General features: G+C 34.3%; 2 protein-coding genes across 3 annotated transcripts; both read right to left on the minus strand.

Annotated features, from left to right (window-relative positions):
• Positions 1-407: 407 nt before the first annotated feature.
• LOC145227665 (uncharacterized) lies at positions 408-9647 on the minus strand. Of its 2 annotated transcripts, none has more exons than XM_080092552.1 (19): positions 9567-9647; positions 9195-9302; positions 8804-8917; positions 8174-8290; positions 6826-6933; positions 6267-6370; positions 5631-5780; positions 5316-5398; positions 5126-5255; positions 4795-4839; positions 4423-4611; positions 4038-4157; positions 3662-3799; positions 3266-3375; positions 2565-2772; positions 2080-2206; positions 1345-1505; positions 896-1066; positions 408-582 (listed from the first exon to the last, which is right to left on the minus strand). In XM_080092552.1, exons 2-19 carry the CDS (start codon positions 9277-9279, stop codon positions 424-426), a joined length of 2319 nt encoding a protein of 772 aa, XP_079948678.1. In that variant the 5' UTR covers positions 9280-9302; positions 9567-9647; the 3' UTR covers positions 408-423. The 2 variants fall into 2 exon arrangements, with proteins under 2 accessions (XP_079948678.1, XP_079948677.1); XM_080092551.1 differs by lacking the exon at positions 9567-9647 and adding an exon at positions 9493-9509.
• Positions 9526-14149, minus strand: LOC145229625 (uncharacterized). The gene is made up of 10 exons (XM_080094967.1): positions 14068-14149; positions 13419-13673; positions 12987-13088; positions 12469-12582; positions 11534-11647; positions 10983-11096; positions 10702-10815; positions 10274-10387; positions 9950-10063; positions 9526-9680 (listed from the first exon to the last, which is right to left on the minus strand). The coding sequence occupies exons 1-10, from the start codon at positions 14147-14149 to the stop codon at positions 9526-9528; spliced, it is 1278 nt and encodes a 425-aa protein (XP_079951093.1).
• Between the last annotated feature and the right edge of the window lie 1506 nt (positions 14150-15655).

Raw genomic sequence — 15655 nt, forward strand, 5'->3', positions numbered from 1 at the left:
GAATAAGACTCTCTGATTTTGCAGAAGTGCAACTTGCTGTCCAAGTACAAAGCTTAAATGAAAAATTTAAGTGACATTGCTCGTTACACCAGCGAATTGTTGTTCTCTACTTCCTTTTTTGCCAACAAAACGACAGAATGACAGTAATAAGCGTGTTTTAGTTGCCCATAACAATTAGATTAATCGCCTTAATTACTATTGCATCAATCACATAAATTTAAAGCCTGCTAAATACAAATTTAATGTGTCAAAAATAATTCGTTATGTACTACTTTGAAAAAAAAAACAATCAGGAAAAACACTAATTTAGACACATTATTACAGAGAAAAACTCAATGCACAGGATTTAAAAAATACAAAATTAATTAAAATACTGGAAATAATAAAACCAATACATAATTGTCTCGTATTGTTGCACATCCCTTAGATCTTAGAAGAAATATAATGATTGGTTGTTCTAGTGTTAGTTGTTGTGCCCGTTGTAGATACTTGTGTTTTCCTGGTCTTTGTGCTAAACCAGTCACGACCAGCATCGCGAACTCCCTTGTTTAGGACACAGTTGAATATAAAGATGCTCAACCCCTGCACAACATTAAAGTTAACTTAGATCATTTACATTGGAAAAAAAATAATTGGTACGTTGCACTTTTTTTCCCTAATGTTTGGTTCTTGGTATATGTCATCTGATCCTCGTATTTTGTGCAGTTTGTTGTTATATTTTACAGGATTGTCAATTTCTTCCAACTGATTTTACAATTAAAAAATGCAGACAAATGATTGTATATTCGGACTTAAAGGGCCTCATAAACTTTGTACTGTTGTTTTTTTAAATTACTCCTACGAATTGGATATAACTTAATCCACATGAATGAATGTAGATCTTATTGGATGTTACCTGTGTGGAATTAAACACGGTAAAGAGCCAGGCCATCGCAGTTTGATGGCTTTCGTCTTCAGCCACCAACATAAGAAATCCGAAAATCCAAGTTAGACCCATCAAACATATCATTGATATTGCAATCTGAAAATTTCTACCGAGACCTCGAACCTTTGCTGTAGACTTGATCTAAGGGATTCAAATTCTTTTTTTTTCTATCACCAAATACCAAGATTATTAAATATTTAGCTCATAACCATTTAAAGTTCTATTGCCTTTTTGTTTATTATTGGGTTGATAATTTTGTCAAAGTTTCAAGTTTGTAGTTTTACCTCATTTAAAATGGGGATTCAATAGCAAAAATAAAAGCAAAAAAGTTAATAGTTATGATTTTTTGAAAAACTCTAACAGAAGTTAGAATCTTTTTTGTTGCAGATGAGTCAAACAAAAATCAATTGCGTACGTACCTTTTTCTTGCAACACGTGATTTTGGCAAGAACAGCAACAAAGAAAAACATGTTGATCAAAAACATGATGCCAACAGGCAGAAGAAACCCAAAGTAGAGAGAATAAAGTCGAAGCCAACACATGTGTCGGGATTTGTACACTGATTCGAAAAGTATGTCGTCTGGAAAATAAAATAAGGAAATATGCCAATCTTTAAAAAGTAGGTTATTAAATTGTTGGTGATCAATCGTCTTTAGCAACGCTTGCTTTGCACCTTTTTTGCAAATATTCATTAGTTTTTTTGTAACTTGTGCATACTTCTTAGGTAATGGGGCACCGTAAACATCAAAAACAAACAGATAAACAACAGGAATAAACACTTAGATTAAAGCAAAACACTTAAACAATTAACTAAGTATCCGTGATTATTACAATTATGCATAATTTTTCTTTTAGGGGGCTCGAATCCAGGACACTCCCGGGAACGAATCCCGATCCAAGTTTATTGTCTGTATGTGGGTTAGGCGCGCTGGACCATTCGGCCAACAATTACGTCTAAATCAGCTATTCCATATTAATCTGCAGCGACCATTGGCGTACGTTTTGTTTAGTACCGCAATTCTGTTTCGTAATTCCAATAAAATGTTAACTTTTATATCTCCGCATCTAAAGTAACATATCAAAAAAATTCGTAGTCCTGATGCGTTTGTTTAACGATTGTGATTTTATATAATCTGTTTCGATAACAAACTAACCTGGCCTGTACGTTTTGATGTCCGTGTTGAAAACGGTGACACCCATGTTCAGCAAAACAATCGTTAAAGGAACAAGATAAATAATCGCGGCGTTCCGCCCAGACAGTTTGCTTGAAATTTGAAATATCTGCAGAAGTATGTAACTATTACAGAAAGGAACATAGTGCATATTTTATTTTTTCGCGGTGTAGCTGCAGCGCGTTTACCATCTATCCACCAGTTGTGTCCTCTGCGCATTATAACGTCTCGACGTTGCGCAGCTGTGTTTTAGTGGCTCATTTAATTCAAGCAAAAAAAGACATTTGTTATGTTTAAGGTTGATTTTAGTACTATTTTGTGAGAAAATTTTTGTAAAACTTAAGAATTAGCATTAACCATGTAAAAATAATGTTTGTTTAAATACTTAAAAATCAGTGTAAGTTTGGCAATTTACTTTTTTTCGTTAAAGTGTTTTTGCTCTGACAATATGCCAGCTAAGTCCTTACCTTGACCAGTGCTTTGTACATGGTGTAAGCATTTGCTGTCATCCAGAACCACGTCGCTAATAGAAAGTAGTGAAGTAAAGCTGTCAACATGTAGCAAGGTATTCTGTTCCCGATTTGATTACCAGAAATCAGAAAAATAATGCACACTGCCATCAAGCAGATACAAATGTTGAGAAGAAAAATCGTAGGTTGTCGATTACGAAGTTTTCTGTGAACAAAAAATAGGATGCGTTGCAAGAAAAATAAAGATAAAGTTTTTATTTTATTGTTTGCTGTTTTTTTATTCTGTTCAGGTATACTTTCCGTTAACAGGTCTACTGTATGTAGTCTAATGTGACGTGGCCAGAAAGAACCTCTCCACCTGTTGTTGCTACGGGAATAAAAATACACACAAACAAAGCCTGACTTGGCGTATGTGGCCTAAAGCAGAGGTCGGCAACCTTTTATTGCACGGCGGACCGTTTTTGAAACTAAAATTTTATGGCGTACCGGTCTTCAAAAGAGTACAAATATTCAGCAATAAAAACGATTTAATTAGTTTATCATCCTCTGGATACATGGGCCAAACGTTTTATAACATCTAACCTAAAAATTTATACGGCCCGGTCACGAAACCCTCGCTGACCGGTGCCGAGCCGCGGACCGGCGGTTGCCGACCACTGGCCTAAAGCATGTTTTTTGCAAAGTAGTTTTTAACTTACGGTACAGAAAGAAATACAAAAATAGTCATTGATAGCCCAATAATCGACAAACACAATCCAACGTATGTTGTGATTCCCATTGAAAATGCCGATGGAAGTATTTTGGTGTCCTGTTGAAAAACATTTTGGGGTTATCAACATTCAATTGTTTCTACATATATTAGCTACAAATACCGACTTATTTAGATTGTTGTTTATAAACCTTAATTTTATAGTATAGTTGTAACTTTGTTTTTGGTATTTTTTTTAATGAAGAATCGAGATATTATACTGATATTGTTTCAATAATTAAAACCTAATGCTAAATGTGCACACCAAAATTTGAGGAAGTGTAAGAAAGGGGAAATTTGAATGTGATTGTTCAGAAGAAAAAGGTTTAGCTTACTAGTAACTTACCACTAACATGGCAAAGTTTGCCAGTTTGTAGCATTTACACTGAGGTGGGAAACTGTTCTTGACCAATTCACAACCGTTTGGAACCCATACCTGTTGGTGATCATCCCATACACTGCATTGCGTACGTGTCACCACATTCTAACCAAAATATAAAACTAAGTTATAAATGATTTTGATTTATTACATTGGTCTTCAACTTTTATTTGGACATAGGCCTACTGTTTACATTTTTGTCTATATTGTTTTGTGATGATTTACGAGAATAACACCTTTATGGGTAAACACGGATCAAAGCGATTTATAACTAGGTTGAAAATGCTATTTTACATCATGAATGTTTTCAAATTTGATTCAGCAACTGGTTAATTTCTCAAACCTTTAAAACTCCATTGCCCACAGGTACTTCTCGTTGGATTTCGGTTTCATGACTGAATTCCAAGCTAATGCTTTTGCCCAAAGTAGCGGGTTTGTAACCTTTAATTTGCGCTGAAACAACCTGGAAAAATTAAAAACCTTATAAAACAACAAAAACACATTTAATTGCTAACAACATTACACATCATAACAAAGAGTGATGACAAATTTGTTTTGTTGATTTTGCCAGCAAATATAGAAAGTCAGACATCTTTATCTCAATCCAACACAGGTATAACAGTGTGCAGTGTGAAGTAAAGTAGGTTTAAACTGAATTATAACATAACGAATATACACAAAAAGCAATTTTCCGAATCTGTTTAAATAATTGTCAGAGCAAATCTTACAACTTCGACTCGGTCCAAACTTGAAAACAAATCGTCGTTGTTGAATTGAAAAAATGCTATTTGAGTCTCTTTGCGCAGTTGAGTTGATGCTTGGTCAATGACTTCTCCAGGCACGACAAGTTGAACGGGTTGTTCTGCAGCATGCTGCGATTTTGGTGCCGGGGCGAACCTGATGTCGCTGTATTTTTTCTACCAAGACAACACAGTTTCTTGTTACATGCTTTGAGTTTGCATAGGTGCCTAAAGTTGTTTAGTCACTATATGATCACGCTTAAGAGTCAGAATGCTCGATTTTAATTTAAAAAAATAGTAACACACTTATATATTTATCTATATTAATAATAATATCTATATTTGAACTGATTCACTAACATTTTGCAGTTGTCGGCCACTTCTTGCCGTTGTTGGTTTAAATATCTGCAAAGCATAACGTTTAGGTAACACAATGACCACAATTTTGTTGTGTTTGTATTCTATTCTGTTTCTAAACTTAAATATAGAATATATTTGCTCTAATCGAGGGCAATTTAATTTTTGTTTATTAATTAATAGTATTTATTACAAAAGTTTTGCATGTGCTTGTATTTAAAGCAAATCATTTTTAAATGAAAACAAATTCAATGTAAACTAAAGTTAGTACTCGCAACGAAACAAAGCTTTCATAAACGTGCATCAAATCATAACTTTGTTACTGAAGTAATACCTGGAGTGTGATTTGTTCAGTGGTTAAGGTAAAATTTGTTATATTTTGTGGTATTTCAACATAATTGGCAAAGTTTTGCAAAACTTCGAGCAAATGTTGCTTTTGACGTTTGTTTTTGGTGGTGTCTATGCTGAAATAAAATTGTTTTTAATCATCTTTATTAAAATACTTTAAAGGTGCCTTTTCTTACGTGTTAATGTTTGAGGACGAAGTCAAAGCATTTGTCAACTGTTCGGCCACTAACATAGCATCGTACATCACGTTGGTTGTTATCTGCAAAAAGTTAAATATGGTTTAAAAGCAAAAGATTTAGACAACGCAAAAGTTGGCGAGTTTTGGATAAAAACACACATTATAACAGTCAGCAAATAAAAAAAGAATGATAAAAGAACCGTCAAGAAACTACAAAAATACGATTTGTTTTTAACATTTAAACAGAAAAATAATGCAGCTTGTTGTTTCTGTTTCAAACATTAGTAAAAAATATATATCTGAAACAATTTACTTGGCGTTGTTGTCTTGATACCACTTGGAGAATTATTTCCAAACCATCAATAACTTCAAATACGTGATCCTGTACTGTCACAATTTTTGTGGCCAATTTAAAAAACGCGATAGTTGAGGAAATTTCCTTGCCTGTTATTGTGTCTTCAATCTTAAAGTTAAATACATTCATTCGTATTTTTTGTGTTATATGAAGCCACAATAATTTAAAAACATATTTTATGTGAAAAAAAAATTTTTTTTAGGCCAACAAATCAAGTTTACAATAATAGAAATTGTCATGCATTTGTTCAAAAAATAAAATTGAATCCATTGGGTTAACCGTTTACAACTTCAATAGCTTGAATCATTCGCAGTTGCAAAGTTCAATTAGTGACAAAGCAATTAGGCTAAATTTAGTCATAGTTTATTACGTCAAATGACGCGCTTTATGTTCTGAAGTGAAATGGGTTTGTTTGAACGGTCATTAGGCAGACAATAAATAAGCTCATTAATGTCATGGGCTTTTAATCAATAGCGATTATTCATAGGTATAGTTGTAAAAAAAAAACTTATTTTAGCATCGTTAAATGAGTACAACACACACTCATATGGCAGCATTAAGGTATGGTGTTCCGTTTTAACAAAACTTTTTAACCTGACTTATTGTCGATAGTATAGTCCTTTCACAACTGGGCGATTTGATGGCAGCAAATCCTGCTGGGGCTCCGTACACACAATCAACTGATGCCATTGGTCTACCTGAAATTATAAATGTTTCATACGAAATTACAAATATACAGTACAGTAACTATACTGATTAGTTGTATGTTAGAGAATAAATCTATTATGAATACGGTTTTAATTAAACTAACTTTGTCATGAATATTTTGAAACAAAAATGATAATCGTCTCAACCAATGTATTAAAAACGATTTTTTTTCAGATTTATCTTGCCACAACTATGAATGTTTATTTTGCTGTGATTTTGGCCAATACTGAGTCAGTAATGCGTCTTTATTGTTGCATGTGCGATGTCACAAATACCGACACTTGGCACCAAGTTTTTCTGAAATTAGTGTATGAAAAAATGGTGTCACAAAAAATCCATGTGACATGTTTGTAACCTCTTGGCATGTTTAGGTAAATCATATTCCTTGGCGTGGTTCAAAACAGTTAGGGTGGGAAACAAGGTTTCAATACTGACAGTTTCGTACCGTTTGAGCAGATTTCTTGAGAGTTGGCAGTTTCTCCAACATTCGTTTTGTTAAAAGTGACAGATTGATTCAATGCTTGGACGAATATCTGTGTTTTGCGACAAAAAGCTGGAAAAGATGAAGCATTTTTGTAAACGCTTTTTTATCACCTAAAGCAATGGTTCTTAAACTGGGGGGCGCAGCACAATCTGGCTGCAAAGTTTTCACTTGCAAACAATTGTAAATGAATGCATTGGAATTATGTCGGCGCTGATTTCGAACTTATTGTTTAAAGTAAACGCTTCATTGCCCTAAAATGGATGTCCAGTTGTACTAACCAAACTTTTTTCCACTGCGGGCTTTGAATGCCCTAGTGCCCTCTTCTCACACTTAGCCCACGAGGCGATTTTTATAGGGGCGCCAAGATATGGTCTTTCAAAAAAACCATTTAAAATCTATTAAATTGTATAGTTAGTCTCATCTTACAAGGAACGCTTGTATATTACGTCACAAGTAACACAATAATACAATTGTTTGCGCACAATTAACACTTTTGGTTTTGTCTGTACGTAATAAACTGGCTTTGGATCAATCCTGGGCGTTGCAATCCTATGAAAGTAGGTAATATTAATTTTACATGTCGTAACAGTAAACTTTCGTAAGGAGTATAGATTAATTTTTGACAGTAACAAAGTTATCACTACGTTTTGGCAAACCTAAAAAATGGGATCGCGGGCCGTAGTTTGGTGACCCCTGTACTATACAGTCGGCTGCACATTCTCTATTTGTTCTTAATTTCGCATAAGAGATTGCCTTGACTTTTAGTGCATCAACAATATCTGGGCGACATATGCGTAGTTTACAAGAATACTGGCACCTTGGCTCTGTGCGCGCGCTTTTTTCGGAACTTATCAGTGTTGAAGTGGCTTTTTCTAACGATTGGAACTAACTTGACAGTAGCACCTACGATGTATGTGGTTGTCAAAAAACAAGACAAGCATCCTCAGTGCTAACGTTTTCAGGGGGGCGTGAGAATAAATAAATAGTGTCAAGTGGGGCTCGAGCAAAAACGTTTAAGAACCCCTGACCTAAAATGTCATGATGCTATTTATTTGAGACGTAAGTTTAATAAAGTTGGATGCAATATGCTAAGATTGAAATGGTAATAGTAATGTGCAAAAACTTATAATTAAACAAAATCATATTTATAATCAAGGATAATAAACTGATCTGTATATAGTGTTCCGAAGAAACGATATCACGTTATTCTACTTAAAGGTATTTAATTTTATGCTCGTTAGTTTATTCAGAATCATGACTAAGTAGGTTTATTATTAAGATACTTTTACTGAAATTAACATTTACTTACGTTGGCAGGTGTATCCGTCACCTACGTAACCGCTTTTGCAGTGACATGAATAGTTTCCCTCCGTCAAAAAACATTTCGCAAAACGACTGCAGACCCTCGTTCCACACACATAAGTAACTAAAATTTCCAAACGATTTGTAAAAATCATAAAGTTGTTTGGTTGTTGTCTTATGGCATGCACATTTTTGTGGTGCTGTTTTCGTTACTTTTTATTGTTTATAACTTTTCATGCATGACAAATGATAGACAGATGGTTTATACAAGCATAAGCTAATTCAATTCCGAAATTCGTAACAAATGTTTACTATTCGAGGTTAATCAAAGGTTGCTAAAAGTTTGTGTGGTTCACCTATGAAAAACTTATTACTTTGTATTGTTAACATTATCGTTAAAGCAATAATAATTACATTAATTAGCCTACATGGTACAACGTATAATAATGTGATGGTGTTTTGCCATTATACATTACATGCATCTTTTAATGACTTTTTAGCAATTAATATGCATCAACACCATAGCGTAATTTTGTGCTATCATAATGAACCAACCATGTCATTTGTTTCCATGGTTTGATAACATACATATCCAAAAGCATTTCTTTTTATTTTAAACATCAGTCGCTAAACTTACTTTGTGCGCAATTCTTTCCAGTGAAACCCAGAACGCAGGTACAATTGTAACCGTTGACCAAATCTATGCAGGTCGCGTTGTTCTGACACGGAATTGGAGCACACTCATTAATATCTAAAGGCATATTTGTTTAAAACTCGTTTTCACTGCGAAAATTGACCACATTACATTATGTACGATCTGTAGCACAATATGGCAATTTTTAAAACCATTAAACACATTACAAATTCGGCCAACTTTAGTGCAAACGTTAGCTGCCAATTATGTAGAAACAGCTACGAAATGTCTCACTACAGAAAAAAAACACATTAGTTGAAACAATGAAAACAAAACAAATAGTTGAAACAATGCATTAAAACTAATATTTGAAACTTTCGAAATCTTAATATACCTGTTGCACAACTGGCGTCAGTAAAACCTGGTAAACAAGTACAAACGTGCCCATCAACAATGTCGGTGCATCTTGCTCCATTCATACACGGCTTTCGGGAACATTTATCTGTGATACATAAAACCAGTGTTTTGCAGTACATGATAAGCAAAAAACTAATGGCAAAACAATTACCAAAATGTAGAAACATATTGGAACAAGTATTTCAAAATGGGAAAAACATCAATTAAAAATAGTTAGGACATGTGCTCTATGCCCTATCTAGTTGTGAATAAAATATTAAATAGGAAAACGTTACCTTTTTGAGAAAACATTTTACAGTTGTGTCGGCTTATTTAATAGTACAACATGAATTTTCAAATTCCTTTTTACCTGTACTGCAATTTTTATCAGTGAAACCAGGTTTGCACGTACAGTTGTAGTCATTTATAAGATCTGTGCAAGTTGCGTTGTTTTCACGCGGATTCGGTGCACATTCATCAATATCTGTTTAACACAAATTAAACTTTGCAAAACAACATATTCATCACCCTAAAGCTTTGGAAAAATTCCCTATTCTTTGGCGGTCCAAATAATTACAAATACCATCCAAGTTAATTTCCAATGCTAACGATCAATTATTTTCGCGTTTCCAATTAATTCCTGTTACAGCTGTTCTCCTATATTCGTTGGGCACGAGTAACATTGATCTCCTATATTCTTTTAACTTATTATTCAAATACGTGAACTTTTTGTGATTGAGTTTCACAACTTACTTATTGAACAGTTTTTCCCGGTGTAACCTGGTTCGCAAGTACACCTGTAGTCGTTTATCAAATCCGTACATGTAACGCTGTTCTGACACGGCTGTGGTCCACACTCATCAATATCTGCATTAAAATTTAGCATATTATATTTTAACCAAAACACTGGCCAAGGGCAATAGGCTACAGTGCAGAGAATTAATACCCAATATTTAAGAAAATAAATGGTAAAATTGATTCTTATTGTTTTGAAACACAATTTTTGTAATTGACCGAAATTATTTTTAATCGTTTGCCTCTGTAAAAAGAACACCTAAAAATATGTTTTGTACAAACCTGTACTGCAATTTTTATCTGTGTATCCAGCTTGACAGATGCATTTGTAGTCGTTTATCAGATCTATGCAAGTTGCATTGTTTTCACACGGCTGGGGTGCGCATTCATCAATATCTGATGCAAAAAAAAAGTTTTTGCATGCCAAGAATTCCACTTTGCATCAAACACTTCTTCCAACAAACCACCAAACATACTCTACAGATCACCATGTCCCAAGGAATTTAATACAAGTGCTAGAAAAGCCATTTCAATGACATTAAAACTCATGACCGACTGTCAAGGATCATTGCTACAATAAAAATCACGCTTCCAATGGTGGCTATTGCGTCAATAGCGAAATACCTTTCACAGTTAAGCTTTAAACTTATGTCAACCATAGTCTTACAGTCATCCGCATTAATGTTTCCAAAATGAGTCAGAAAACTTACTTATGGAACAGTTTTTTCCGGTGTAACCTGGTTCACAAGTACATTTGTAGTCGTTTATCAAATCTGTACAGGTGGCATTGTTCTGACACGGCTGTGGTCCACACTCATCAATGTCTAAAGTAAAATTTTAGATAACCTTGATTATTAAGAAATTCCTAATACTTTAAAAAACAATATGAATTAAAATGTATCTTCTAATGTCCAAAAAGATGGAATGTGTTTTATATGCACTAATATTTTTCTCTCTAAAATATAAATGTCAACTACTATCTTAGATTTACCTGTATTGCAATTTTTATCGGTAAAGCCAGGTTTGCATGTGCAGCTGTAGTCGTTTATCAGATCTGTGCAAGTTGCATTGTTTTTGCAAGGCAATGGTGCGCACTCGTCAATATCTGTGAAAGTTTTATCAAGATCTTACAATTAAATAGAATTGACGTGCAGCTGCCTTACTCTGTCGAGTAACTATCGACTTGAATAACATTTGTATGTAAAATAGCACTAAGTTACTATGTAATAGGAAATGACAAAGATTCGTCCTTAAAAGCTGCAGAAAAGAAAGCAATGACATGGACATTTTCTGGCAATCACAGTCTTTTCTAGCAGGTCTTTGTGAGCTTTTGATACGCCCAAAAATGTTAATAAATCTCTTAAAAGAGATCCAAATGTTTGTTTCATATCTCGTGCATCAAAAACTACCCCGACGATACTAAAAACATAAACTGGTTTAGAGTCAACGTTTATTAAGTTTTTACAGTGTGTTATGCTTAGATTTGCAATGTAAGCAAAGTGTGGCGTCTTCGAGTGGACTCCTGAGGTGTTAACAACTTACCTATGTGACAACTCTTTCCAGTGTAACCTGCTTCACAAGTACACCTGTAGTCGTTTATCAAATCCGTACAGGTGCCACTGTTCTGACACGGCTGTGGTACGCACTCATTAATATCTGAAAGAAATTAAGAATTACACGATCCTGCAAACAATCAAGGTTCTCTTAATCGTTGCCAAATAAAATTGTATCCTGAATTTTTATTGGACAGTTTAGCAATGATTTTATGTAACCGCAAAAAATATCGGATCTTTTTATGTTTTAACGACTTTACTGAGAAGTTATTAGAGCACAATCAGAACTGAAATGTGCCTTTAAACAGCGCTTCTCAAACTGGGGTCCGCGGTCCCTTTGGGGTCTGCCACGCGATTTCAGAAGGACCGCGGGGAGTTTAAAATATTTCTACAACGTTATGTAACATCAGATCTTGCAAGTGTATGAGTAAAAAATAGTCAGACAAATGAGCTTTCTGTGACAAGAAGTGGTATTTTGCTTCATTTTCAAATAACAAAAAGAGGCGATTTTTCGCGCACTATATTTATATTGCTTTAGTCTTGTTTGTGACGTAATAAATTGCCCTTGAAACCACGCAATTTTAAAGTGATCTCAAAAAATCTAAACTTAATTCATTCTGCATGGTGTTGTGAGAATACTTTCAAAAGGAATAAATTAACTTTTATTTGGTAATTCGACAGTTTTCTTTCGCCAAGGTATTTTTAGTTTTTAAATATATTTAGCTTGGACCGCGAGTGCTCGAAAAAAATACGAAGGGACCGTTATAACAAAAAACTAAAAACGTTTAAGAACCGCTGCTTTAAACGATTATAATTTTATTTCATTTTTGCCCCTTATCAATTTTACCGTGATGAATCTGATGATACATATTTTATGTAACTACAATATACATACATATTTTATATAACTACAAATATACATACTTATCGAACACGTTTTTCCTGTAAAACCAGCCACACATCTGCAACTGTAATCGTTCAGTAAGTCCGTACATGTACCACTGTTTTGACAGGGGCCCGGTTTACAATCATCAATGTCTAAATACAAGAAACAACATTTCTTAAGCAGTCAAATTATTCGTTTTCAAACCGTCTTGCTTTAAAGTTCTGTCGAGTGTACGAATTAAATATTTGTTTTAGAATATAATGAAAATTCATTTTGTTGGGGCTTTGTCCTCGATAGAATAAACATTTTTTTAAATGTTCGCAAACTAATAAAAAATAAAATAAACTATAGAAATCATATTTTGCTCATTTGAGTTTTGTTCTTATTAGTTTAAATATTTTCTGGCACCATTTAAGGATCAATTAAATCAGTAAAAACTATTTCTTAAAAGGTACAGGTCGAAATTTGTTTGGACTTATCGCAAACAAATGAATCTCATTGAGAAAAATGCAGTGGATAACCAAGATAAACTAACATGCTTTAAGTCATAGCCTACTTGTACATGTTGGTCCTTCGTATCCACTGAAGCAGTTGCACCTTTGTCCATAGCCGTAGTTTTGACAAGAACCGCCTGGAGTACAAGGATCTTCGATGGTATCTATCACAAAAAATACAACAAACCGTAATGTATGACACAAGCGACTACTGGTTGGCAGAACAAAAATTCGCTTGCGCTTTAAAAATTTAACTCAAACATATCCGATAAGACATCACACAACAGTAAAATTTATGTCATGTTTTGATTATTTTGGACAGTCGCAATTTTGCGTGGAGATCTAAACCTTTGTGTCTGATACAGTCAGCACCCAGTTCTTCAGTAACATGCAAACATCTTTAAAATTATTCGACACTAAAATTATAAAATTATTCAAACCGAATTTAAAATTATTCGACACAATCGGTTGCCTAGGCATGCCATCGCACTTACCAAACCTTGCATTCCAGTTAACGACAACATGCTTTTGTCCCCATCCTTGATTAATGTCTATCCTGACCAGTTGTGCATGAAACCCCCATACTGCTTCCACATCCACATCTACATTAAATTGATCGCGTTCACTCGATGAACCGTATGCCGAAAACCAAAGAGCATCTGGTGGATTTTTGTTGCAGATCGAATAGATTGCGGAAAAAGAAACATAGTTGTGGTCACTGCTTCCAAAGTTGACAGTCCCACCGATAGCTGCGTAATCAAAGGCTTTTACAATTTTTAACTTTTTAAAATCATGTTGTCACTTTTGGGTTAAAATAGCCTACAATTTTACACACAGTTTAAAAAGTTTTATAAACGTATAAATTGCAGCGTTGGGCAGAAAACTAATATTGACAGGCATTGGAATAATAGCTAATTTGCGTGGAAAGTTTACAAGTTTTGCTAAAGTGTATCGACTTGCTGCTATTCCGAGACTCGTCAGTGTATGTTAAGCTTTGCGATTCTTCAGTAAGGCTGATATTTTTACTAATAATCCTCCTATCAATTGACTGTGTTTTAACTAAATTCTTATGACTTTCTTGTGTGGAAGCAAATTTTTCGTAAAATGGTAAAGCGAAATACCTTCGTAAAATAATTAACCTACTTGTTCCATTGACGTAGAAAGTGAAATTTGTAAAAACCAAGACGAGGAATACCCAGATATGTTTGCTAAGTTTCCACTTCATTTTACCACTCTTTTGTTTGTTGAACAGAACCTGCTCTATACTATCTACTCTGTACAACTAATCAAACACCAAATAGCTTACAGTTCCAAATTTCCTCAGACAAAAGTCGTGCAAGGCTTATACTATGTGTTTTAATATATCCTGGCGCAGTCCTTAAAAGTATAATAACGTTTCGCTAAAATAACTATCCTAATTTCTTTAATCAAAAAAGCAGCGCAATTCTGCAGTGTGTTTACCTATTCTGTATCATGTTGTTTTATTTTCTTTTGGGAGTGAAAATAGCCGGAACTCGAATTTTAATCTAGAAAAATCATGCTGTCCAGTTGTGCAGCCAAACAAACATCACCTATTGTAACCTCAAATACAGCGTTTTAAAATATACCAGCATTGATTTTGACAGCTTTTTTAATTAATGAAAATTACGCTTGCAATCCCTATGTAGCCTAATTACTTTTACTTTAGCAGATAATTACTTTTTCTTCCTCCCGAACAAAACATTTATTTTTTGTCGACAGGCAACCTATCTTACTGATGGGTTTGCACCAAAAGAATAAGTTACCCTTAAAGTACGTTGCAAATGTCAAAATCTGATCCGGTAACCACCAAACTCAGGCTTAATTACTATTTACGATTGCTATTGCAATTGTTAAAAAAGCAAATTTATCATGCAAAAATGACGACCATCAATCAGTCACAACACACGCGAATACGGTCTAAAACGGGGGTGTCAAACTCGCGGCCCGCATGCGGCCCTCAAACACTCATCAACAATTGTAGTATTTTGTAAGATTTTTATCTGAATATAACAAATCTGTCTAACCTTTTAAAGTGAAAGTTATTATTGCAACCAGTGGTGTTCAATCTAATCGTTGCCACACCCGTAGGGGTCGTTTGCTATTTTACTGGGGATCGCGGGGATTGATGCTGGAGACGAATGGAAACGATAGTAAAACCGTTCCTCTCACTAAACATAAGCGTTAAGTTATGTACTAAACATAAGCGTTAAGTTATCTAAGTTATGTTGGCGTAGTTTCTAAACTGCAACGTGGCCCCCGTACCACCATGAGTTTGACACCGCTGGTCTAAAAAATATTACGGAGTATTTATTTCAATCACACTTGCATTACGACTATACAAAAAAAAGTGATGTTGCATCACCTACAAAGGATTTTTGGCAGATCATTTTTAGCGACCGACCATTATCAAACTTTAAGTTACCAAAAATCAGAAATGTTGGTTTGCAAGAGCACGATCCTGGTCTTAACATTACAATACAGCTATATATTTTTGCTTTGAATAAAGTTTAAATTCTTACAATATGTTCTGTTCTGAACTTTGTTTTTCAACCTCTTAAGGCGATAAACGCGATTGCAACCTTATAAAAATGTCCATGATAGACAATCACTTTTACAATCAAAATTACCAAAGCAAATTACCTAACATCATCATTTAGTGGCCAAACTTTAACAGAATTAGATTCTCCGATTTTCCAGTGGCGCAATTTGC

This window comes from Phallusia mammillata, chromosome 5, assembly GCF_965637545.1.
Source record: "Phallusia mammillata chromosome 5, kaPhaMamm4.hap1.1, whole genome shotgun sequence".
NCBI lineage: Eukaryota > Metazoa > Chordata > Ascidiacea > Phlebobranchia > Ascidiidae > Phallusia > Phallusia mammillata.